This window comes from Pan paniscus, chromosome 18, assembly GCF_029289425.2.
Source record: "Pan paniscus chromosome 18, NHGRI_mPanPan1-v2.0_pri, whole genome shotgun sequence".
In the NCBI taxonomy this organism is placed as follows: Eukaryota; Metazoa; Chordata; class Mammalia; order Primates; family Hominidae; genus Pan; species Pan paniscus.
In genome coordinates, this window is record NC_073267.2 from 27,520,817 (window position 1) to 27,548,126 (window position 27,310).

The 27,310-nt window shown below is 42.3% G+C and overlaps 1 protein-coding gene across 1 annotated transcript in view; it reads left to right on the forward strand.

Annotated features, from left to right (window-relative positions):
* HS3ST4 (heparan sulfate-glucosamine 3-sulfotransferase 4) overlaps positions 1 to 25,809 on the forward strand; it is a 442,976-nt gene extending 417,167 nt beyond the window's left edge. The window contains exon 2 of the mRNA XM_034951138.4: positions 23,766 to 25,809. Coding sequence (XP_034807029.3) covers positions 23,766 to 24,402 — 637 coding nt within the window. The 3' untranslated portion in view covers positions 24,403 to 25,809. The remainder of the gene's footprint in view (positions 1 to 23,765) is intronic.
* Positions 25,810 to 27,310: the final 1,501 nt, after the last annotated feature.

Below are 27,310 nucleotides of genomic sequence, written 5' to 3' on the forward strand. Positions count from 1 at the left end.
CATCTCTATTAAAAATATAGAAATTAGCCAGGCATGATGATGGGCGCCTGTAGTCCCAGCCACTCATGAGGCTGAGGCAGGAGAATCTCCTGAACCCGGGAGGCGGAGGTTGCAGCGAGCCAAGATCGTGCCACTGCACTCCAGCCCAGTGACAGAGTGAGACTCCACTCAAAAAAAAATTCTCTTTTGAGCCCTGCCACAATTTATATTCATAAACTCTTGCCCCAGTAAATGGTGCTGTGTCTTGGGAGGCTCTAAATGAAGGAGTGCACTAGCTTATTGGGTTGCAGCTTGGAGTCCATGGAAGCTCATATGTGAATCTTGAGAAAATCAATTTCAACTTTTACCCTCTGAATGGAATTTTGTGTGAAACCATGCTCGAGTGTGTGTGTGTGTGTGTGTGTGTGTGTGTGTGTGTGTGTGTGTGTGGTGTCTTAAGACTGTAATATCTAAGATTAACTTGGGTGATCACTAAAACTCCAGAAGTGCTTTTCCACATTATAACCAGGCTTGAAGCCTTAAAGCCTCTACATCTTTTTTTTTTTTTTTTTTTTGAGACGGAGTCTAGCTCTGTCACCCGGGCTGGAGTGCAGTGACACGACCTCGGCCCACCACAAGCTCCACCCAGAAGGAGGTCTTAAACAAGAAACAAAAGTGAACTACTAGCTATGAGATAAAAAATAATAAATTAGACTACATTAACATTAAAACTTCTGACCATCTGAAGATGATAAAGAAAATGATAAATTAAGCCACAAACTGGAAGAAGATATTTGCAGTCTATATGAAAGAGAATGGAGTACTACTCAGAATATGCAAAGAACTCCTACAAATAAAAAAGAAAAAAAACAATTTGAAAGAAAAACGAGCAAATGATATAGATATTTCACCCATGAGGACACACAAATTACCAAGAAACATAGGGAAAAATCTCTTAAATTCAGGGAAATTCAAATTAAAGCAATAGCACACATTAAGTAACAAAGAGTCAGATGAATGTGAACTCATAGGCACAGGTGGAAGGAGTATAACTTGCTACAAGCATTTTGTAAAACAAAGTGGCATTAGCTTATAAGGTGAGCATTTCCATTGCTCGGAACATACCCTAAATAGACTCTTGCTCTTTTATGCCAGGAAGCATATACAAAAATATACATAGCAGCCTTGTTCCTGAAGCAAAAATATAGAAGCAATGGCAGTGTCTATCATCAGAAAAATGAGTAAGTAGTGCCATAGTCACACAATGGATTATAATGCAGCAGTGAAAATGAATGAGCACACAAGAATTGATTTTGTTTAAATTTTTTAAATTTACAGAAGACTAAGCAGAACATTATGCCATTTTTCAAATAAAAAAGATTAAACAATATGTTGAGAAATACAACATATAGGAGTTCAAGACCAGCCTGGCCAACATGGTGAAACTCCGTCTCTACTAAAAATACCAAAATTTAGCTGGGTGTAGCGGCGGGCACCTGTAATCCCAGCTACTTGGGAGGCTGAGGTAAGAGAATCACTTGAAACCAGGAGATAGAGGTTGCAGTGAGCTGAGATCACGCCACTGCACTCCAGTCCAGGCGACAGAGTGAGACTCTGTCTCAAAAAAAAAAAAAAAAAAACAATATATGATATGTGTGTGTGTGTGTGTGTGTGTGTGTGTGTGTGTGTGTGTGTATGCAAGAGGAAGATAAACACAAAATTCAGGAAAGCAATATTTTAGTCTCCAGGCTGATTCTCCAGCTGTTTCCAGCTCTCAGCCTTCTTGGTTTCATGTGGGTGAGTGGGTGATATGACTGGTTTTGGTCAACCATTTATCAGAGATGATGAGAATAATGTCTGGGCAAAGAATTTAATTGTCAATGTGCTATTCTTCAGAATACTCACACACTTGCTCTCCATTTCCCTCTCCTCCTCTTCCTCCTTCTCTTCCTCCTGACCCACACCCCATCCATATCTCTGGAATGACATCTGATGATATTTGGGATGAAGGGGAGCATCATGAAGATAGATGCAATGGTAGTAGTAATTTTTAGTTTGGGTTTGGGTCAGAGTTTCATGTTCATATATGTATATATGTGTGCATATGTGGGCATACATATCTGCATGTGTGTGTATATGTAGGTATATATGTATGTATTTCAGGGAAGCTGTGCAGAGGAGACCTTTGGGTTGGGCATGCTGTGAACAAGGTTTGGTTCAGTCAGTGGTGGGGAAGGGAAGGCCATTTCAAGAATTTGGAACATCACATGCAAAATGCAAGATATGACAAATTCTGGTGTATCCAAAAGATGGCAAGAAGTTCCAAGAGGCTCAGATGCAGATGGTGTGGGGCAAGTGGCAGGACTGTGGCTAGAACACACCGGGCTCCTTGCTGAGGAACTGAAACCCAGGGATCCACAGGGCATAGCTAATATTTATCCAGCCAGCAGACCCTTCCTTATGGTTTTTTTTTCCCTCTCATATTTCTGCTCAGTTGCACCAAACCACATTAATTTCAACATGTAATTATTTCCACATTAATATTTTTCAATGCCCAAAGCCGGCATGAAACTCTACTTGTTCCCAGTGCTGCCAGGGACACAATAGTTCCCTGCAAAGACACGTTATAGCATCTGGAATAGTCAGGGGGTTAATGGGGTCCAACCATGCAGACTTTCCCCGGGAGTCTATTTTGGCCTTTTCCCAAGGAGCTCATGGTCTAGCAGGGAAGGAAGAAAAATACATATGTGCCATATGGTGTGATGGGTCAATAGTGGAAGCAGAGTGTAATGCCCCTGCAACAGGGAGCAGAGCAGGGAGGTGTCCTGTCAGTTGGAGAAAACAGGTCATTTGAGCTGAGTCCCGCAGGATGAGTGTCAGTCACTATACTGGTAGAAATAAAGAGAAATAAGTACCATTAAGGGCTGGTGAAGGGATGTGGTACTCTCATGCATGGTGAGTGGGAACAAAATTTTGGTATAACAGCATAGAGGGCAATTTACGAGTATCTTATGAAAATCTTTAATACACACACCCCATGACCCAGCAATTCAACCTCTTTATGGCTATATTAGGGAAATACTCAAGAAAATGCATAAAGAGACATGTACAAAGTCGCTCACTTTGGTCTTATTTGTCATAATGGAAAATCGGAAACTAAAGGACTCTCTCTAGGAGAATAGCTAAATATAAATGGCAATGGTTTGCAATATACCATAAAACATTCATTTTAAAAATGATATGTACCCTGATATGCAAAGATCTCAAGAAGTATCGTTGAGTAGAATTCCAAATTTTAGAATACTACATAAAGTATGATAATATTTGTGTCAACATACTCCCACACATACACAGACAGTCACCCAAAACACTATTATGTAGTCTATATAATTTCTATGAATATATATATTCATGTATATGTGTGTATGTGTGTGTATATATATGTATGTGTGTGTGTGTATATATATACACACACACACACACACACATGTGTAAACGTATATAAATATGTTTCAGAAAGATGCCAACATGAGAGAGTAGGTTTTTCCTTTGGGTAGCATAGAGAGATAGGGGATTAGTTTCCAATGAAGACTTTAACTCCAACGCAGGCTTCTGTGGAGGAGTGTTCAGCTATGAAACTAATGACAGCAGACAGTCAGGGACAGAGCTTTTCTGATGGCTGATGGAGATGGCTGAAAGGGCGGGAAACACCTGTTTAGAGAAAAGCCAATGGTACGTATTATTCTATGCATGAAGCCATCCATTTGGACCTGGAAAAAGAAATATTTTATTCACCTGGAATCCGGGTAGCATATCTATCCTAACTCAAGGTACACAGGCTTGAGGCTTACTGAGAAGATACCCAGAGAGGCTGATGAGGGAGAAGGAGCCTGTGCCTCAAGGCAGCATATCAAATATAGGCTGAGCTCTGGAATGGGACAAAACATTCTGTAGACTTGGCAGAGTAAGTCCAGGCAGACGATGAGCACCAAGATCATCTGGGGCCACTGCCCTGCTTCCTGTGATCTTTCAGCCAAAGCAGAATCTTACCTTGCCAGGGCAAGATCACATGCTACTCCGATTCCAGCATCTAAGGCAGGCAACAGTATTATCATTCCCTTCTTTTATGGTTACCTTCTATTTGTGGCAATTGTAGTGATTCTCTATAGCTGCGTAACAAACATAAGGGCTTAAAACACATTTATGTTCTCACAGTTTCTATGGTTCCTCTGCTTCAGGGTCTCTTACAAAGATCCAATCAAGGTGTTGGCCAGGGCCAACATCTCATCTGAAGCTCAAATCAGAAAAGATCCTCTTGCAAATGTGTGTGGTTGTGGGCAGGATTCAGTTTCATTTGGGTTATTGACTAAGGACCTCTGCTTCTTTCTGGCTGTTGGCCAGAGACATCTGCCCTCAGTTCCTTGACAAGTGAACCTCTCTATAGGGTGACTTTCTTCATCAAAGCCAGCAGAAAAAAGAGGGCCAATAGATAAAGTCTGCTAGCAAATGGAAGTTACAATTTTGTGTTACAAGTGGTGCAATTATGTTGTATTACCATTGCCAAGTTCTGTTGATTCAAAGCAAGTCCCTGATCACACCCGCATTCAAGGGGAGAAGGTTATGCAAGGACATAGTACCAGGAGGTGGGGAGTCATATTACAGTCTGTCTCCAATGACAATTATAATTATTTTTCCCATTCAATTTATTGATATACAGTTTCTATTTTAATAGATTTTTTAATCAAGTAAGAAAAATAAATTTAAAGAAAAATATTGAGTCCATGATAGCAATAATATATGTAGTATCTGATAATGATAGAGTGTCATCAGAGATTGAGATATATATTCAATGATATCAGGATATGCTAATGATTTGTTCATTGACATTTGTTTATTTATTATTTGTTGTTTCTTAACACATTTATTTACTTATCTGCTCATCCATTCATCCATCTATTTATTCATGAAGTACAGTGTAAGTATTCCAAATCCAAAAATTCAAAATCTGTAATGCTCCAAAATCTGAAACTTTTTAAGCATCAATGTGATGTTCAAAGGAAATGCTCATTAAAACATTTCAGATTTGGGATTTTGGGGGTTTGGGATGCTCAACCAGTATAATGCAAGTGTCCCAGAATCTGAAAAAATCCCAAATCTGAAACACTTCTGGTCCCAAGCATTTTGGATAAAGTATATTCAACTTTAACAGGCTATCCTCTTGTCTTTTGAGAAATTTGGCTTAGTGATATCTTTCTAAATTCTGGCTGCACACTAAAATCCCCTGGAGAGCTTTTCAAAAAATACCAATGACCAGGAACCATCACATACGTATTGAGTTAGAATCCTCCCTGTGGGGACTAAGGAATTCGAATGTGCCTACAGAGTTGTGGTGACTTCAGGCCATCGATCCATTTGCAGTAGAATTGCAGATACAAGGATTGTTAGAGATACAGGCAGCAAGCCCCACAACCATAAATGAACCAGCACACTCAACTTATTTTTTCCCTGGAGAATAGAATTTCCAATGAGGTGGTTGACTTTGAGGAAGAGACAGGCTGAACCCTACTCAACTCCCATTCTTGTTCCTGGTCTTTGAGTTTATTCCTGACTTGTAACTTGCCTTCTAGCGTGAACTCTGAAATTGACCTTCAGTTCAAATTTAAGCCCCAGGTCTTCCTCTGCTTTGCCTTCCCAGAGACTGGAGACAGGCTATTCCATGTTATATCTGCATTTCATGGCTGAGGTCGCTCCATATCCAACTAAATGCTGTGTCTGCTGCTCCAGCCAGGGCTAAGAGTATGCAGAAGCATCTTCAGCAGGTCAGCCTCAGCCTTTACTGCCTTCTTAATACCTGGTAGCAATGAGATGGAGGCCTGCCGGAGCCCAAGCCCTGCTTAGCACACCCATCTGCTTGTGGCCTCTTTGGGTGTACAAAGTGAGTGTGTATGCTTGTGAAAATGTGAAGCTGCATATCCAGAAGGAGCCATTTATTAATCATTTATTTGTTCACTTATTAAGCACCTATGATGTACCATGCTCTGTTGTAGGTAATATAGATACAGCAGTGAACAAGGCAACATCTGCCATTATGGTGCTTGATTCCAAGTGGGGAGGTACCAGCAATAATGTGAACCAACTAGTAAATTAGTTAATTCCAGATCCTGACCAGTGCCACAGAGTGTGCTAAAGAAGATAAAACAAAACAATGGGAAAGAATGATGGATCAGGGGCTATTTTTGGTAGAATGGCCACAGAAAGTCTCTCTTAGAGATGACCTTTTTAAAAGACAAGGTCTCACTCTGTTGCCCATTCTGGAGTGCAGTGGTGTGATCATGGCTCACCGCAGACTCCAACTTCTGGCCTCAAGCAATCCTCCCATCTTAGCCTTCTGAGTAGCTGGGACCACAGGTGCACACCATCACACTTGGCTAATTTTTAAAATCTTTTGTAGAGATGAGATCTTGCCATGTTGCCCAGGCTGGTCTTGAATTCCTGGGTTCAAGCAATGGGTTCAAGCAATCCTTCTGCCTTGGACTCCCAAAGTTCAAAGTGCTGGGATTACAGAGTTTGAGCCACCACACCTGGCCTAGAGATGACTTTTAAGTTGCATGTAGATGCCACAAAAACTACAGTGATGGGCTAAATTAGCATAGTCTAATGGAACTTTCTGTGATGATGAAAATAGCCTATATGTGCACCTCCAAGACAGTAGCCACTAGCCATTTGTAACTACTGGGCACTTGAAATGCAGCTAGTGTAACTGATACATTGAATCCTTAATTTTATTCAATTTTAGTTAATTTAAATTTAATAGCTACTCGTGGCTAGTTCCTTCCATATTGGACGGCACAGGTCCAGACATTTAATATAAGAGCTGAATGACAAGGAGGAGCCAGCTGTACAAAGATCTGGGGAAAGATCACTCCAGGATGAGGAAATATCAAATGCCAGGTCCCTGCAGGGAAAGGAATGTGGAGTATTTGGGAACACAGAGAAGGCCGGTGTTGCTGGGACTTTGTTGAAACAGAATATGAGGTTGGAGAACATACCATATAGGGCTTGTAATCCATGAAAAGGGACTTAGTTTTTGTAACATAATGAGACATTTTTGAAAGGATTTAAGCACAGGAGTGATGTAATAATAGCAACAATAACAACAACTAATGCTTAGGTGGTTTTATTATATGGTCTTTATGTATATTGGCTTACTCAATCCTCACAATAATAGTATCAATGAAACATTATTCTTATCATTAGAGTATTCATTTTTGATTTAAAAAACTAAAGCACAGGGAGGTTAAGTAATATCCCAGATTGTGTACACTGCAAATAGCAGAGTTAGTATCTGAACCCAAGCATCCGACACTAAACATCCAGGCTCTTAGCCACTATGCATTTCCTGCCTCCCTCTCAGCTAGCGTGGGCTGTTGAAAACTCACTCTTGCTCAGTGTGGGTAATGGCATTTAGAGGAACAAGACAGGGAGAGATGGGCCATTAGAGCAGTCAAGGCTGGAGAAGGCAGTGCTGTAGACAGCAAAGTGGCAGAGGAATGATGGAGTGATGGAAAGAAGAAGTTAAATTTAGAATATGTTTTAGAAATAGAGGCAACAGACAGACTGACTAGATGCACTTATTGGATGTGCTGCAGGGTGCGTAAGGAAACAAGGAATCCGTGCTGATTCCCAGGTTTTAGACTGAGCAATTGAGTGGATGGTGATGCCCTCTCCTGAGGTTAGGGAGCCTGGAGTGGGCACGACCTGGCTGCTGGGGGAGGGAGGGGATGCTGCAATGTGGTGTGTTAGGAAATCTATTGGGTATAATTATCTGCCTCAATTTGGGCACATTTTTCTTTCACCCACCTTTTTATTCTCCCTCCTTTCTTTCTCCTTCTCTTCTTTTCTGCTTTTCATTATTTCTTCCGTCATTGAACAAATATTTATCGAGGCCTACTTCATGCCAGGCACTATGTGGCATGCTGGGAGCACACAAACTATAGAAAAGTGCAAAATCATCTCCCTTCTTAGGAGCTTGCATTCTTTAGGAGACAGGTGGACTCTACGCAAGGCAATGAACATATGAACAAGATAATTTCAGATAACAGCAAGCCCTAGGAAATGATCAGAAAAGGCTGATGTGAAAGAGAACGTTTTTAGGTGGGGTTCTTGGGGTGGGGGATTGCTAGCTGAGGAGGTGAAGTTTGCACTGAGACCTGAATAAGAGAAGGAGCCTATTATGGGAAGAGCTGAAGGCAGTGTGTGTGTGTGTGTGTGTGTGTGTGTGTGTGTGTGTGTGTGTATGTGTGTGACAGATACTCTACAGGGAATTAGCATGCATGAATGCCTGATAATATAAGAATCTTTATAGCAGAGTATGTAGGTATGTGAATACCTCACAAGGTGTATGCATCTCTCCTTTTCTGTCTATCCATCATTTCTCCCTCTGTTATATGATCAGACTGATTGGTTTAAAAATCTGTTTAGTATTTCATGCACCCCAAGCTGTGAAAGTCAGGTCTAAATACAGCCACCGTAGGATACACTAATTAATTTATGATTATATTTTACATCATTAAAGCTGAAGCTCTTGATTTGGGGATGCAAGTGTCTGAAGGAAACAGTTCAAGGACAAGATAGAAGGCTCCAGCCTTGGCACTTTGTAAAAAGGTCGTTCTTCCATCTTAGCCAAATGTAGAGGAAAGGGGGCTTCTGGCTGAATTTACTCAGCAGAAAGCACAAGTTCCCTTCAACACTAAATTTCAGTTGTAGCTAAACTCTAGAGCTGGTGCGTGGCAGTGTGGCAGAACACACTCGCTCTTCACAGGGACACTGACACCTGTCATGCATATGGATGAATGTTTCCATGTTGACTGACGTGTTTTACAAGTTTCCGCAGCCAGGCATGATTGACCCCAGCAACGCTTTCACCAATAAAATATCAAGTGCTTTGGCTGAACATTGTCTGTCTTGCTGACCAGATCTCTTGGATCACAAGGAAGAAACACATACAAATTATTTACAAAGAGGAAAGTTCATTTTAAGGATGCACATGGGCTAAAAATGAAATGAGCTCACCATTGGCACAGGTCCTAAGATTACATTCTCTGAGAATACACAATGAAGAAATGGGCTTCATGTGTAATAGCGACAATAATTAACACTCGTACTGAGCAGTTAATTCCTTTCAGGCACCCTGCTAAGTGCATCCTAACCACTAAGCCTTTTGATCCTGATAAAACATGCTCTGAGATGGATCTTGCTCGTGATTGGAATGGTGTAAAATTGTTCTATAAAATGGGAATTGTATATGATGAAGAAACTGAGGCTTGAGGCGGTTAAGGAGGTCTTCCAAAGTTATTTAGAGAGAGGATGGCAGAGCCAGGATCCCAGGGACAGACAGCCACTGAGTCAGCTGTGGCAGCTCGAGGGATGTTCATCCAAGTAGGTAAAAGACAGAGCTTAGGAGGCATAGCTACAAGCAGTCAATAAGTGATGTTCTGGGCATGCGACTAGTGGAGATTCCATCAGGAGAATATGGTAGTGTCTTGAAAGGCAGGTGGAACAAAGTAAAGGGTGTTCCAGGAAAAGGCAAGAGCTGAATGAAAACCTGGCAAATTGGCAGTCATCTTCTTAAAGAGTAGTGTCTTTATTGCTCTGAGGTTCAGAATTGCGATGGTCCATGCTGTTTGAGGCTGCAGGACTCAGACCCGTAAAAGGGTGACAGGATAAGACTCAGCAAGAGCAAACAGGGCTTGGATCAGTAGCAGGATGCAGGTGAGAAGGAAGGCAGGCTGGCAGCGTCCCTGAGGCAGTGGTGAGCTGGCACACAGCTCAGAGTGAAGTGTGAGGTGGAGAGACCTGGAGCGCAGGCTTCCCGAGAGGAGCCCTCTGTTGTCACTGTCTTTTCAACTGTAAGCACGAGTGCCTGTGCAGACACACTGAGACCTCCATAATCATCATTTAATTGTTGCACCTGCCCTTTAAAACGCTGAGACCAAGGAAAGAAAACACAACAAAATAGCTAACAGACGTTGGTGTGTGAGGTTCTGCAGAGGGGCACTCTTTGAGTGTTTATGAATAAAGTATCAGTGAAGTACACTCCAGGTGGGAACCCCAGTCAGGGTCAGGTGAAATTTGTTCCATAATCTTGTTATTTCACAATCAGGGAAAATGTTGTCTTAGAACCCTGGAGTGAGACGGTGCAATCACAAAAGAGAAAAGAGCAGAGGGAGAGTTGCCAGGATGAGGACAGTGATGAAATCTGAGGTTATAGGTAGGCAATGTTTTAGATTTTAGATCCATGCTACCCAACCTGTGGACTTAAGAATCATTGCAAGAGACCTCCACATCCCTATGGATACTAAACATTGAGTATAAACTAAGCAAAAAAAAAAAAAAATCACATATCAACACACATGCACACGCAGACACACACATGCGTGGCAACCTTTCAAACATGTAGATTCAGTGATGATTCAATCACAAATTCATTTTAAGGGATTATTGAATTCATAGTTACTATCTGTCCATATGTGCTTTCTAAATCAAATGATATGGAAGGGTTTAATTGTGTTGTATCGTGGTCTATGGGTATTAAAAACCAATGAATGGTTTTAAAAACCAGTCATATTGGTATTAAAAACCAATGATCACATTGCAAAAGGTCAGGGATGACAGAAATAAATAAAAGCAATGCCTACAGTTTGTGCAGTTTGAGGCGTGGGCCCGGTGGAATGACTAAGCCCTGCCAGCATTGAGGCTTCCCAAATGCTTGCGCACCTCAGGTGGTAAGGAGAAAGAGATTTCTAATAATTCACTAGGATATATGCCACACTGAAGCTGTTCGTTGCTCTTTGACTGGGTTGTATCAATGTCCATTTGAGAGGTGGGTTTCTGTGAATCAGAGCCGTCATTTACATAAAGGCCCATCTATGATGCAACCAGTAATAGTCATGTAGATTAAGAATTTGCACAGGGCTGGGTGTGGTGGCTCACATCTGAAATCCCAGCACTTTGGGACGCTGAGGCAGCAGATCACCTGAGGTCAGGAGTTCGAGACCAGCCTGACCAACACGTGAAACCTCATCTCTACAAGAAATACAAAAATTAGCTGGGCGTGGTGGTAGGCGCCTGTAATTCCAGCTACTCGGGAGGCTAAGGCAGGAGAATTGCTTGAACCTTGGAGGCGGAGTTTGCAGTGAGCTGAGATCGCGCCACTGCACCCCAGCCTGGGTGACAGAGTGAGACTCTGTCTCAAAAAAAAAAGGGGGGGGGGGCTTGAACAGGGCTCTTCTCCTTTGTCTACAGAGCAGATGGGGCTGTTTGTACCTACTATGTGCACCACAATGCTAGCAGTGATAACATGAGGGAGCATTACCAAGATTTTCTCCGTGCCAAGATGCCTGATATCTTTTCTTATAAATAAATAAGAGATGTTATTATCCCCATTTGACAGAGGACAAAACTGAGGATCAAAGACAAAAATGAGTTGCTCAAAGCAAGTATGGTTCAGAGATAGAACCCAGAGACTCAACACTTCCTTAGCCACACAGCTCTGTCAAGATGACGATGCACCTGGCCAGCTTCCAAAAGAGGCATTTGTGGGCTCTGGAATTCAGTTGATCCTTGGCCAGCAATTCCCACCCTGAAAGTCTTTGACCACTGTGAGTCCTAAGAGATAACGAGAGACCTCTCAAACAATTTGTACTATTTCAGAAAATGAAAAATTCTTTTTTAATACTTTTTATTTCAATAGTTTTTGGGGTACATGAATAAGCTCTTTAGTGGTGATTTCTGAGATTTTAGTGCACCTGTCAGCCGAGCAGTGTATGCTATACTCAATATGTAGTCTTTTATCCCTCACTCCCCTGTCCAAGCCTTCCCCCAAAGTCCCCAAAGTCCATTATTCATTCTTATGGCTTTGCACCTTCATGGCTTAGCTCCCACTTATAAGTGAGAACATACGATATTTGGTTTTCCCTTCCTGAGTTACTCCACTTAGAATAATGACTTCCAGCTCCATTGAAGTTGCTGCAAAAGACATTATTTTGTTCCTTTTTATGTCTGCATAGTATTCCATGATGGATATATACCATCTTTCCTATTTTAGAAAATGAAAACTTCTTTTTTTGTTTTGAGACTTTTTTTTTTTTTTTTGCTCTTGTTGTCCAGACTGGAGTGCAATGGTGCAATCTCGGCTTACCGCAACTTGCGGCTCCCGGGTTCAAGCGATTCTCCTGCCTCAGCCTCCCGAGTAGCTGGGATTACAGGCAGGTGCCACCACACCCGTCTAATTTTGTATTTTTAGTAGAGACGGGGTTTCTCCATGTGAGTCAGGCTGGTCTTGAACTCCTGACCTCAGGTGATCCACCCTCCTCGGCCTCCTAAAGTGCTGGGATTACAGGCATGAGCCACTGCACCCAGCCCAAAAACTTTTTAAGGGCAAGGTTTTGCTCTTTGTTTTATCTTCTAATACTAGCAGAGTTCCTGCCATGCTATAGTTGCTAAATGCATGAACAAACGAAGAGTTTTTTTCTGTAGTTTTCTTTTTTTTCTCTTTCTCTCTAAGCTAAGACTTATTTCAGTATAGTGACCTTGGTTTTCCTTTAAGAAACACTAATAAGCAATTGTATATAGTTCTGATATATAAAATACAAATTTTTAAATTGTAATTACTTGGATAAGTAAAGTGGGTTCCAAAGCTCAGATCCCATGAAGGAAAACATACGTAGTACAAGAGAACAATGTGGAAATCTGTTAAGAGCATGGGAGAGAAGGCTTTCCACCCTCTGTGATAGACTTCTATGTTCTCATGAGGTATTCAGACATGCCTGTGACCCCTACACACTCTTCTGAGCACCAGAGAAAGTGCCACTTGCCCTGAATCCAACAAGCCAGTTTCTCTTTGGAGCCTGATCCAAGAACATAGCTGTGGGGGCCTTCTATTATGTGTGAACAGCTCTTGACTATTATTGAGGGAGTGAAAACACCATTAGAGTTGATGAGGAACTACAAAGTCCTCTTTATCCTCATTTGAGAGAGAAGAAGCTACCTTTGAAAAGCTATGAGCCAACCTGCTGTAGAGGTGAAAATGGCCTGAAAAGGGCTTTTCTCTTTTCTTATTTTTATTTGTCTTTTCTTATGTCTCTGGACATAAAGTTTGAGGAACTTGCCCCATGCCATAGGCAGTGTCCTTAACTTCTGATCCTTTATGAGATAAAGTCCATCCAAAAGTGGTTTATGACGCTTGGGTGTACTCAGAAAAGCATCATGAACATTATTTGTTGAAATAGTTCTCAAAGTCTATTCTCATATTCTCTCTCTTCCTCTTTCTGGTTGGTAGCTCTTCTGATAGTCTGCTCTCTCACCTTATTTGTTTATGATGATATCTTCAGAAATTCGTCAGTATTATTTTTGCTTTAGCACAGAGGTCTCCAAACTGGCATCACGGACCAGTTTTGTGGAAGACAATTTTTTCCACAGATGGGGGTGGGGCGGGGATGGTTTCAGGATGAAACTGTTCCACCTCAGGTCATCAGGCATTAGTTAGATTCTCATAAGGAGCATACAACCTAGATCTCTTGCTTCCGCAGTTCACAATAGGGTTCACACTCCTATGAGAATCTAATGATGCTGCTGATCTGACAGGAGGTGGAGCTCAGGCAGTAATGCCCACTGGGCCACCACTCACATCCCGCTGTATAGCCCCGCTCCTAACAGGACATGGACCAGTACTGGTCTGCATCCCAGCGGTTGGGGACCCCTGCTTTAGTAGAATCCTCAAGAAAAGCATGGAAATAATTCCATTCTCTCTTCATGTTATACCCAGAGGGGCAGTCAAGCCTTCATATCCAATGTCTACATCAAGCCTTCTATGTCCTTAGTCCGCCTTCTATGTCCTTAGTCCTCACTGTCTTCTTGTTCATCCACTCCCTCCTAAAATCCTTCGCTCATCGCCTGGCTGGGGACAGAAATAGGGCCCAAGGCTTGAGCACTCACAGGCATCCTCAGTTTTCTTATCTCTCAGTCATTCTGCTGTAGCTGCCTGGCACTTGTCTTTAAATGTACGCCTGGAACCTGAACGCTGAGTAGGTCATTGTCAGTTCAAATTATAATTTCCAACTTCATCTGGATACTCAGTGTATTTTGCTAATTATCTTCTGTAGAACAGATAAATTACTCCTTAGCTCTTAGGTTTTAAGAAAGATTCTTATGTTCTAACTCAAATTAAACCTGGCTTGAAACTCATGTTGCTACTTTGAACAGGAGTCCTTTACCAGTCATTAGTCAGACCCGCCTCTGACACCACTTGTGGCACAACCCAGGGCCATAAGAGAGTGTCCCTCATCTTCTCTTGGTCACATGGGACTTGGCTTTGTTGATGTCTGCACATCCTCTGAGTCAATGTTGGCCAGAAGGTCTTCAAAAACTTAACACTTAGTGCTCAGCCACACAAAAATCCACACAGGAATTTTCCCATATCCAGAGCTCTGTGTTAAGCAATCTCAGATATTTGCTTTCAGGAGCTGGGATGCAGCCTGCAGGTTGTCTCAGTGGTATAACCACACCCACAATAATGATAGCAAACACTTATATAGCGCTTATGATGTTTTAGGCAATAAAGACAGTACACACATGAACTCATTTCATTTTTAAAACAACCTTCTGAGATATGTGTTACAATTTTTATTATCATCCCATTTTACGTATGGGAAAATCTAGGCAGAGACAGGCTAAGTAACTTGCCCAAAGCCCCACCTCTAATGAAGGGCAGAGCCTAGATTCAAATCAAGGCAGTTTGGGTAGACAAGTCTAGGCAGTTTGGTTAGATCAGTTAAACTCGTGGCTCTCAACAGGGGATCATTTGGACCCCTGAGGGAGATGTGGCAGTGTCTGCAGACATCTGCGGTTGTCATGACTGGTGGGTGCCATGGCATCTGGCGGGTAGAGACCAGGAGTGCTTCTGACCATCTTAAAATTCACAGGACAGCCTCCACTACAAAGAATTATCCATCCCAGAATGTTGACAGTGCTGAAGTTAAGAAACCCTAGGTAAGACCTAGATTTTTGAAACATGAAGACCTCTCAGTGGGTTTGTCTAGGATGCTCTAACATCTTTTTTAGTCCACAAAATAGAGAAACTGTTCACCTTCCCTGGAGATAAAAATTAGCCGGACCATGGGAATAAGGGAATAGCTACCCTCCTTGGCAATGGGAGTGTGTGATGGTGGTGGTGGTGATGAGTCCTCTGTCTTCCAGATGAGTCTCTGGAAGCAAAATCAAACATAAGATAATTTCTCAACAGGCCATCATAATCCATAAATTGTTAGTATATCATCCATCTACATTCTGTTCCCTTTCCAATCCCACTCCCAAGGTCCTTAAGCTCAGCAATCGACCCTACTCTTCTGTCATTGGGAAAATCAAAGCCATTAAGCAGGAAATTCCTAAACGTTGCTCCCCTTGATCTGGACCACATCCCTGCTGCCATGCCTTAAGACCTGGTGAACTTTCCTGTCTGAGTCAGTCACGATGGCTCATGCCAGTACTCTCAGGACTTTGGGAGGCCAAGGCAGGAGGATTGCTTGAAACCAGAAGTTTCAGACCAGCCTGGGCAACATAGTGAGATCCTTACTCAAAACAAAACAAAATTCATGTCTGTTGTTACCAGGGATTCTTTCCCCAAGTAAGAATGTTGACAAACCCTCATTTCTCCTCCTGAAATCACTGCTCTGTCTCCTTCTCCTGCCTCTAGTTCCATTCTGGATCTTCCTCTCCTTTGTCACACTGAATGGGGTTAAGGAGCATTGGCTCTGCTGGGTTTCAGATCCTGACTCTGCCACATACGAGCTGTGTGATCTTAGGCAAGACACTTAACTTCTCTGAGCCTCAGATTACTCACGGATATCATGGGGAATAATGAGTATCTACCTTCTCAGCCTGCTTTGGTAGGGCTATTGCCACTACAACCTCAGTGGAATGTCTCTGACAAACCTAAACCTTCTCATCCTAAAACATATGTACCTGCCTGGCACAAACTTTAAAACAACAAATATTGCTTGAGACCTCAGTTTGAAAATTTCTCCCAATGTGTGGTCATGTGTTATTTAAACCTGGGATGCTTCTTTCATTTTTTCTCAGTATTTCAATTATTTGTGCATCTTCCAAGCCGAGCTCCTCTTTCCCCTTCTCCTCCCATTCTTCCTCTTATCTTTATTCCTCCTTATTTTACCCTCTAGTCTCCTTCATCCTTCATCCTTTGCTCCTCCTCTTCCTCCTTTCCTCTTCTCTGTCCCATTCCTTTCTGTCTCCTCTCTCGTAGGCATGTGGCAATGCAGCTGAGATTTGACACTTATCATTCTGTTTGATGGGACAGCAAAAATGTCCCATCTGAACCACAGATCATGTTACTAAATGGGATATACAGACCTTTCCTCCAAAAACATACAGTCTATTGAAGGGCAGGGACCATGCCTGCTTTATCATCAACATATACCCCATAGTTGGTACATAATAAGCACCAATACATACTCAGTGGAATTAATGAGGGAATATCTTTTAACCTGACCCTCTTGTTGCAAAGCAATTTGAGGTCCAGGGAAGGAAAGTCCCTGTTCTTACTTAATTCAGCAAGTTAGCTATTCAGTCAGAACCATAACTCAGGATTCCTTCTTTCTTGGCTGCAATTTTACTGAAAGCCCTAGAGCCTCAGGGCCATATGTACAGATCCTGTTCTTGGGTTTCTATTTAAGAATGTAGTCTCCAAACGGTTTGACTTTTTGCCTTCAGGATTTTCAGAATTCATGAATTTTGGTTTGAAAAACACAATGAACTTTCCAGCATAACTGGGCAGGGCAAGGTCTCGGCTATGCATCCCTGGACAAGGTTCTTTGTCTTTCTGACTCCCAGTTTTTGCATCTCTATAATGGGCTCAGTGAATTGTATGGTACTTGTGAGACTTAACTAGGATAATATGTGAAATTGCCCTGCTCAGTGCTTGGCAAGTAAGCAGGTGCTCCATTTAATTTTGAGTTTCTTTCTTCTGTGCAGGGGAACTGGCCCTGCTTCACCCCATGCCCTTGCTCTAACCACCATCCTCTTGGGTTCATCAGCAGGGCTCAGAAAATATTGCTAATTTATGCACCATTTGTTCCACTGGATAACACATTTGGGAAAATGTAAGATGCCCACACACCTCTAATTCAGGCAAGCCAAAGGCAAGCTCCACTCCTGACCCTTCCAGAGAGAATGGGCACTTTATATCTAATCCGGGTGATTGCTTTCTCCCTCGACATTCATGATGGTATCCATTTGCTTCAGTTGAGGAGGCCCTGGAGAGAGATATCACAAATTGAATGATGTAGCTTGATCTGGCAAGAATTTCTAGGGATTCTGGTCTGGGTGTCTGTAACTCCCAGTGGCAAGTCAGGGATAGCTCAGCTTTGCAGAACACATAATGTGTCTCCTTTTAAGATTCAACTTTGCCACCTACAAGTGACTTTGGGCCAGTCATGTAACCTTGCTGAGGTTTTACAGTTTGGTTAAGCATTGTCAGGCAGTAGCCAAGAGCTTGGGCTATGGTGTCAGACAGACTTGGGATTGAATTCCGACTCCACCTCTTCTGGCTTTGGGTAAATTAATCAAGTCATTAGATCTCAGTTTCCTGATCCCTAAAGTGGGGATTACAATAAAACCTTATTTAAAGAGTTGTTTTAAAAATTAATAGCTACTGCATTGAGAACTTACTATATGAGAGTCACTCTTCAAGATATTAAGTCATTTCATCCTCTCAAACTCCCCATGAGAAGGGGTATTATTAGTATGATGCCTGGTTTTCAAATAATGAAATAGACCCATATTACTTAAGTTAGGTAATTTGCCAAGGATCACACAGTTAATCAGTGGATGCAAACTTGGTAAGTCTAGATCCTGGAGTCTCTGATCTTAACTACTGGGCTGGTGAGTCCAATGTCTGAAAATGCTTGGAGACGTCAGTCTAGCTTCAGAATTTGCACTCTCAGCCTCAGAACATAGCATGGAGTGAGCACTCAGTGAATGGCTGTGCTCAGTCTAGGCTGCATGTTAACTATTGTTATTGTTTCTGTGAGGACCCCAGAGGCTGACCTGCATTCAAAAGTGGCTGTGCTCCAGGAATTCAAGGTTGCAGTGAGCCATCATTGCACCACTGCATTCCAGCCTGGGCAACAGAGTGAGACCCAAACTCTTTCAAAAGAGAAACTGGGCTGTTCTTAGCAAAGCACCAGGACCAGGAGAGTGCAGTGGGGACAGGGCGAGTGAGTTGGAGAGTGTCTCATAAACATTTGGGGCTGTGAGAGCAGATGTGTGATCTTGCGGAATGATTCTCGCTTCAGGACTGTGTGTTGACGCTGATGTCACGGCTGCTCTGAGCGCCCAAGATACTGTTAACGAGCTGTGCCAAGCCCAGATGCAGTGTTTTCTCACCATATGGTTCACGCTGAAGTGCATGGTCTTTCAGACAGGGATGGGAGGAAACTCAGAAACGCTGAACCCCATGCATGGAACACCTACTTAGATGAGCCGTGTCCTGCATGTCCCAATTCTCCTGACTTCCACGGACCATGTATTCATTGGAATGTAATTTGTTTTCCATCCAATAACCACAAATAGTAATGGGGCAGCTAGTACATGTCAGACACTGTGTTTGGCACTGGGGATACAAAGGTGATTAAAACTTTGCCTACAGCCCCAAGGAACTGAGACTAGCCATGAAAGACATGGGAACAAATCATATTATGACATTATTCTAAGCTCTGTAACGCAGGTAGTTAACAAGGACTCTGGGAATTAGAAGAAGTTCATTAACATCTTTGTAATGAAATAAAACACAATTTTTTTTGCACACCTAGCGTCTGAACACCTTTCAGTTCTGAGAGAACTCCCAGCATAGGCAGAGGACAGTCGTGTCTTCTTCTAACAAAGGTAAAGAGGGCAGACATTCTTCTCCCTACTCCCTGGCAGGTGGAACTTGAACACAGGACATAGATGTCCACTTCTTATCTGGATCTCCCTTGGATTTCAGCCTCCTGTGTCAACATGATTACTCAATCCCTCCACCTGGGTATGTAGGACGTATCTCATATTACAAGTCTGAAATTGACTTGGTATCTTCCACTAAAACCTGCCCTGTTCCCAGTAGTGTCCACATCAGTAAATCATGCTACCATGTAGCCACTGGCACAGGCCAACAATGTTGGTGTCACCTGTGATGCTTCTCTTTCTCTTGCACATACATCCCACCCATCATTAAGGACTGCTGGCCTTATTTTAAAATCTACTCCTATTCTGAGCACTTCTTTCTGTGTTGCCCTCTCCACCTACACCCAGGCCCCCACCATTTCTCTCTTTCTCTCCTAAAATTGTCTCTTAGCAGGTTACTTTCCTTCTATCTCTGCCACACTCCTATCTTTTCTCAGCAAAGTTACCAGAAAAATAAAATTAAGTGTAAATTTTATCACATTCTTCTGTGAGATATTCTTCAGTGGCTTCTCATCACATGAGGAAAACAATTCCAGTACCTTTTCCATGGCCCATAAGGCCCTCCATAGTCTATTCCCTGTCTGTCTCCCTGGCCCTATTTTCTGACTTTCTTACCTTTGCTCACTGCCCTCCAGCATTACTGGTCTTCCTTCTGTTTCTCAAGCACACCAAAATGTGAGAACATGAGTATATTGAAGTGTCAGATGCAGTTAAAATGAACTTACTTAAAACCTAGAAGAGAGAAGAGAAATTGAGAGAAAAAGTGCCTGAAAGGTTGGAAGGGAATAAGATCCAAAGCCCAGGTTAGCAGGGGGTTTTGTCCTATCCACAGGAGAGATGCCTCCTCTAATCTTACAGGAAGAGGGAGACCAGCATGGTTTGGAAGTAGTTACTGGATCAGAGCCCCAGGTGAGAGATGAAAGTGGGGAAAAGGAAGATTAAGGCATCAAAACCTTTCACAACAAAAACCTAGCATTAGGACTGGCCTACACTTAGGAGTGGAGATTAATGGCTTGTCATTCACCCATCTATTCACTCAACAGATAGGCACTGAGAACCTGTTATTTGCCAGGACCTGTCACTGATCCTGGTGTTGAATTACTCTTGCTCAGCCACTCAACTTAGAAACAAAATACATACTTAGTGAGACCTTGGAACAAATCTTTAGCTTCTGGTCCTGTTTCCTTCTCTGTAAAACTGGAGTAATAATGATGCCTGCTCTGTTGACTTAAATAGTTCATTATATGATGCTATAAAGAGCTCTTTATGTATCAGCTGCGGGAGCTAGACTGGTAGCTTAGTGGAGGAAGGGACTGCATCGGTTTTGTTTACTGTTACATTACCCATAAGTGATCATTTATGGAATGAATGAAAGAATGAATGAATGACTATAACTGATTCAGAATCAGTTTGAGGAAAGGGAGCTTTGTCCTTTATAGATTTCAAGCAACTACTGGATATCTTCTGATGGACAAAATAACTGGATAACTCATGCCACATTGGTTGAATCATGGCTCAATGAGATAGTCTCCCCATGTGTGCCCCAAATGCAAAAACTCTCCTAAAGTATATACTTTTCACATTCATGGGTAGCATGAAGGTCAAAGCTATTTAGTCTCCTCTGCTCCCCTCTGCTGTCTCCAAAGCCTTCTGCAATGCCTTCTCTTATTTCCTTTTGCAACAAGCAGTAAGTTAGGCACACATCTACTCTGCTAAATCTACCAGCTTATATGTTGGGTATGATTTTGTCCCAGATGCTTCAGATAAAAGACTCAAGATCCACAAAGATCTTGACGGATCTTCAATCAGCTGAAGTAAAGGAGATGAATTTGAATGGGGCTCAATGCAAAGAGAAGCATTGAGGTCTAAGAAGGCAAAGGTGAAGAATGGATGAAAAGAAAAGTTGAGCAGCTGCTCCTACACTAAAGAAAAATGCAACAAAATAATGTGTTTATTTTTGTGTGTCAAAAATACATCAGGGGAACTAAAATCTGGAAAAGGCCATATAAAAATAGCTATTTTCAGGTGATGTGTTTTTGCATCAAGATTTATCTAATATTTTTATAATATGATATGAGTTGCATAATGAAACAAGGGAATATATCTCTCCACTTGGAATAAAAATAAGATGGTCAGTATATTTTCTATACTTAGGCTGAGCTAATGGTAGCTCCCTTGTTGGACACCAGCCTCCAGATCCGGAAGTGCAATTGATGATATTGGCATGAATTAGAGTATACTTTTTTCTAGATCAGTTCCTTAGCTCCCATGTTTTTCAGCCTTTTCCATTTGGTCAAATGAAGTATTTTTTTTTCCTTGCCCTTCTGTAAGAATTACTATAAGAATAATCCTGATTTTGGCCAGCTGGCTTAAGTTAAAAAAATTCTGACATTGAACCGGCATGATCCTAAGTGATTTACCTGCATTATGACATTTAATCTTCATTAAAATCCTATGAGGCATGGCCTTTTATTAACCCTGTTTTCTTTGATGAAACATTAAGGCTCAAAATGGGTTAAGTAACTTCATCAAGGTAGCATGGGTAATCAGAACTCTTAATTCAGGCAAATCTGATTCCCAGGGGCTGCATTCCTTAGCCCTGTTCCTCCAAATTAGACAAATTGATCTGTTGAGAACCAAACAGACACACACAAAGGCATTCAAACTACTTTGGAGAATACGTCACTCCAAGATGAGCATGGTTGTTTATGGCCAGGGCTATTGCTTTGATCTGAAAACACCACGCTGCCCAACCATTATACTAACAACATCCAGCTCTTTGTGAATTTCTCTACGAGGCAAATTCCTCTTGCCTCATAAAAGTGCTTGCCGAGAAAGCTCAAAACCCAGTTGCAATTAATTATTGACAGAGCATGTGAATTAGAGATAAAAGAAAAGTCATTCTTTCTCCACACGCGCGATAGTAAATAAATTTAATTATGGTAGGAGAAGCTAGGGGATCTTCGTCTGTATTAAGTTTTATTAGCTAAGACATTTAAAAGCATGTCATCATAACAAAGAGGTCTTGTGTAATCCTAAATGCACCACTTTGGTGCAAGGCTCGGAAGTGAATAGATTTAATGGAGCACATGGTGGCAGATGGCCTGCTGTACTGACAGGTATTGAACAGGTTTATCGTCAATTAACTTTGGTCTACATATGCCTGTAGCAAATTGACTGTATAATGGCATTCTAAGCTTAATTTTATCATTGATAAGCCTGCCACATTGAGATTAGGGGAAAATGGCATCAAACCCCTTTAATATTAATATCTTGGAGCTCCCAAATAAGATAAGGCTACTCTGGAGGCAAACTCGGATGGAGGAATGGGAGTGGAGGAGCAGCCTTAGCAAAGGAACCAAGAGATACTGACCCTCGTATGGGATCTGTCAGTGGCTTGCTGGGCAATTTTGGGAGCAAAGAAAGAATAAAATCCCATATATTGAGCCATACCTATGCTAGATCTTTCATCTTATATGTCATTTTCCTCTCAACTGAATTTTCTTTTCTTTTCTTTCTTTTTTTTTTTTTTTTGATTGAGATGGAGTCTCACTCTGTCACCCAGACTGGAGTGCAGTGGCACAATCTCGGCTCACTGCAACCTCTGCCTCCTGGGTCCAAGTGATTTTCCTGCCTCAGCCTCCCAAGTAGCTGGGACTGCAGGTGCACGCCACCATGCCTGGCTAATTTTTGTATTTTTAGTAGTGATGGGGTTTCACCATATTAGCCAGGCTGGTCTTGAACTCCTGACCTTGTGATCTGCCTTCCTCAGCCTCCCAAAGTGCTGGGATTTGAGGTAGGTTTTAGGATTTTACAAATGAGGATAATAAGGCTCGAAGATATAATTCAATTTGCTGAGGTCACAAAGCCTGTCTGATTTCCATGTTTATTCCCTGTCCCTGGGCTTCAGTTTTCTCATTTGCACAATAATACCTTTGGACCAAGTCAGGGATCAGCAGACTCTTTCTTAAAGGAATAAGGAGTAGATACATTAGGCTTTGGGCCATATGGCCTCTGTCTTACCTCCTCAGCTCTGCTGTTTTACTGTAAAAGCAGCCTAGATGAATATGTAAATGAATGAATGTGGCTGTGTTGCAATGGAAGTTTATTTATAAACATTGAAATTTGAATTCTATATAATTTTCATGCATCACAAAATATTATTATTATTATCTTTTTGGCTTTTTTTTCAACAACAATTCAGTGATTACAAATCATTCTTATCTGTGAGTTAGACGAAAATAGGAGGCAGGGGTAGTTTGCCAATCCTGGACTAGATAAGCTTTGAGGTCTCGTTGAGCTCAAAGATTTTCTAAAAACTACTACAACAATAATAATTTCTTTAATTTATTGAACTCTTACACATGCCAGCTTCATTGCTCAATGCTTTTTGAGCATTATCTCCCTTAATCCTTATACTACAGTGTGAAGTCAGTGCTATCATTATCTCCGTTTCAGGGATTATACAACTAATACGTAGAGAAATCAAGGGTGTATCTAGCTTAAACCTAACTGGTAAGAGGTAGAATAGCCATTTAAACCTAGGGATATATAAGGGAGAGAATGTATATGCCTTGTGTTGCCTTTTCTGATAATACGTAGCCAAGGTAAGACTATAGTCGGGAGATATAGGTAAGAAGAACTTGCAAGAGTTTATCAATTGTATTTGGTGGTTCCAAACTAGGTTGTTTATATCACACATTTTGTGCAAAGAAGTTCAGATATTTCTGGACAGGAATAACCATTCTCTTCCTTTTTCCTCCCTCTCCTAGAAATGTGATGCCCAAGACTTTGGATGGGCAAATAACCATGGAGAAGACTCCAAGTTACTTTGTGACAAATGAGGCTCCCAAGCGCATTCACTCCATGGCCAAGGACATCAAACTGATTGTGGTGGTGAGAAACCCCGTGACCAGGGCCATCTCTGACTACACGCAGACACTGTCAAAGAAACCCGAGATCCCCACCTTTGAGGTGCTGGCCTTCAAAAACCGGACCCTCGGGCTGATCGATGCTTCCTGGAGTGCCATTCGAATAGGGATCTATGCGCTGCATCTGGAAAACTGGCTCCAGTATTTCCCCCTCTCCCAGATCCTCTTTGTCAGTGGTGAGCGACTCATTGTGGACCCCGCCGGGGAAATGGCCAAAGTACAGGATTTTCTAGGCCTCAAACGTGTTGTGACTGAGAAGCATTTCTATTTCAACAAAACCAAGGGGTTCCCTTGCCTAAAGAAGCCGGAAGACAGCAGTACCCCGAGGTGCTTAGGCAAGAGCAAAGGTCGGACTCATCCTCGCATTGACCCAGATGTCATCCACAGACTGAGGAAATTCTACAAACCCTTCAACATGATGTTTTACCAAATGACTGGTCAAGATTTTCAGTGGGAACAGGAAGAGGGTGATAAATGAGGCTAGAGAGGCAGAGGAAGGCTAGTCAATAAGCTAAGGAGGCTCCTTGCCTGAGTCCTTGAATACCCCAGCTTCTGCAGCTTCACTTGCTGGAGTGCCAAGTAGATCTCCTCCTCCTTCATGCAGCCAGGATTGCCTCCAGTGCTGTTAGCTTAGGCAAACAGGTGGATCCCATGGCATCCCCATGGAGGAACCAGGCCCATCTGGGCAGCAGCATCTGGTTGACCAGATGGCCACCAGAACCCACTGTTCATTCCTATCTTCTGCTAGTTAATATAGCCTGAAGACAGAGGATAAATAGCTGTCAATGTCAGAGACAGTGCTATTAATGTATATGTGAGTGACAAAAAAGGTCTGCTTTATAGGGGTTCTCACTTTAGCTTGGGGAGCCAGGGTTCTAGCCCTGTATCTGTCATGGGCACCTGCTGTCTAAACCTCTGCTTGGGCTTCTCTCCAGAATGCACTTTGTGGCTGAGTGCTCCAGGACTCCTAGGGAGCAAGGTCCTCCCTCTAAGGTGTTTCTAGTCTTCTCTTTAAAGGTCTCATCCCACAACCCCTGACTTCCTCCCTCCCCACATCATGAAGGCAGAGGCATGCACATTCCTCACTGAAAAAGAAAACACACACCCATCCACACACACACACACACAAGGAAAATGAAAGCTGACACCCCTTGAAGCCTTCTTTCCAAGAGCCCTCTAAATGGAGTTGGGTCTCACTCTTCATGAGTATCCTGGGTTGTGGAGAAGCTTAGCATATGCCCTTGTGTTCGGATAAGGCCCACAGGGCTGCTCAAAGAGTAGAGTAATTGTAACTGAGGTCAGAGCTCTGGGGTTGGCAGAGAAGAGTGGCCATATCTGGGGGTAAAAGAAGAAATCCTGTCCTCTTGGTGGGAGGTTACCTTACCTGAAGACCATCTCTCCCAAGCACTGTAGTTCTGAGCATGTTTTTGGGGTGGACTCTGTCCCCTAGGGTCCCCAGAAGGGCAAAGACCAGAGAGTTGACAAGTCTGTTATTAGGAATAATCCTTAGCCATGTAATGGGGAAAGGAGCAGTCAGCATTCTTCCAATTTGCCCCACCACCACCTCCTCGGGCTTCATTTTCTCTATTTAGAGATGGCAGAGAGTGAGGTAGTGGCGAGAAAGCTGACTCCATTCATCAGATCCAGTTTATAAGGGTTGGGGGTGAGCAAGGGCTGTCTGCAGAAACCCCCATCAAGGGCTGCTGAATGAAGTGTCCCTTCCCATCAGTTTGAGTCAATTAAAATGCATCATTTGACATAAAGCACTTGTTCACAGATCTCCAAAACCAGGAATTGTTCTAGTAAAACTGGAAATTTGTATGAGTGGGGGGAGTTAAATCTGTTCAGCTGTTATTAAACTGTCATTTCTCCCGCTAAATGAAAACCGTGTTGTTATAAAGCTTAATGCAACCTGATTAATGGGTTTCGACGGTGTGTTTGTGTTGATCATCTCCATCTTCCCGCCTCCCCTGGAATGCCAGGAGCATCATCTCTCTGAGATGGCTAGAAAGTCCCAGAGGCAAGAATCTTCAGAAGGTTCTGTCTGCAGGGCACAGTGAATCTTGCAATAGTACAAAGCAAGTGGGTCCTAAAAGGAGTGCAGCTTTTTCCTGTCTTAACCATTTCCAACAAGGAATGGACTGATATGCCAGATTCAAAAGCAACCTTACAAATAATTTTTCCAGATAGTAAAGCAGTTATTGAGCTGAAAGCAACAGATATACCTGCACTATCAATGTAAAAAAAGAAACAGATCAAAATGCGTGCATATACATTTGAAGGAAGAAGATGCACGCATATTTAGAAGGGCAAACTGTGGGACTCATGCGGGGTTTGGTTTCATAAGCAGAGCAAGGAGTGAGTGAGTTTCAGCCCTCCCTACCCATCAGAGTCAGCCATGGAGTTTGTTCAAGCTTACTGCTCCCTGAGCTCTGTTTCAGACCTGTTAATGAGTCAGAAACTCTAAGGTGAGGCTCAGGAATTCATCCTTTCAAAAATATTCTTAGGGAAGCTGGAACTGAGAGCAACTGGAGGAAAAGGCTTGTCTGTATATTTCTTTGCCTCCACTCCCTCCCTCCTACCTCCTTTTATGCTTTTGCTTTTCTCGGAATTATTTCCAACAGAGGTGACCTCCACAGTGTTATGGCTTCCCTGCAGAAACATGTGCTCTTTTGGAGTTCAGTGGCAAGAGGGTTAAGTGTTACCCTTATAACTTAGACAGTCAAAGGAGAATCTGGTTGTAGCACTGCTTTAAAGAAATAAATGACCTATTAATCTAGCTTACTCTCATCACCTCCGTTCTGGGCAGGCACATATTCATTTGGACCCTCAGTCACCCCTACTATCCATTTTCCATCTTCCTGGTTGTCTACGTGTCTTTAAAAGCCCAGAACATTAAGACTTGCCTCCAAAACATGTGTCCTCACATAAATATGTCCCCAAAATATGACAAGCAAATCCATTTTGTAATGTGGTAGCCAATGGTGAATAAGCCACTTCACCTGGGAAATAAAAGTGGAGAAGCCTCCTTAAATTTTTTATACATCCTTGCATACAACAGGAGGTTAAAATTTCCTGGAGAAAGAGGGCAGAGGGCTAAGCCTTGGGACCTAGGGGATTTTTATATTTAATAGTGTTTGGTGTTATAGTTGAAAACTCGTGGTTCTGAAGAGAAATGCAAATTTGATATGTTTAAGGTCCATTTTCTTCAGTGCCTACTCTAGCTTGATCCTTGTCACTCTGGGAGTGACCCACTTAGCCACGTCCCTTTCTGCAATGTGGAGACTTGATGAAGGAATTATTTTCTATCCAGAAAAGCTAAGTCAACTTGCTGAAATAGAGTCAGGTTAATAATAATTCCGCCCTATTTAAACGTGAGCATTGCA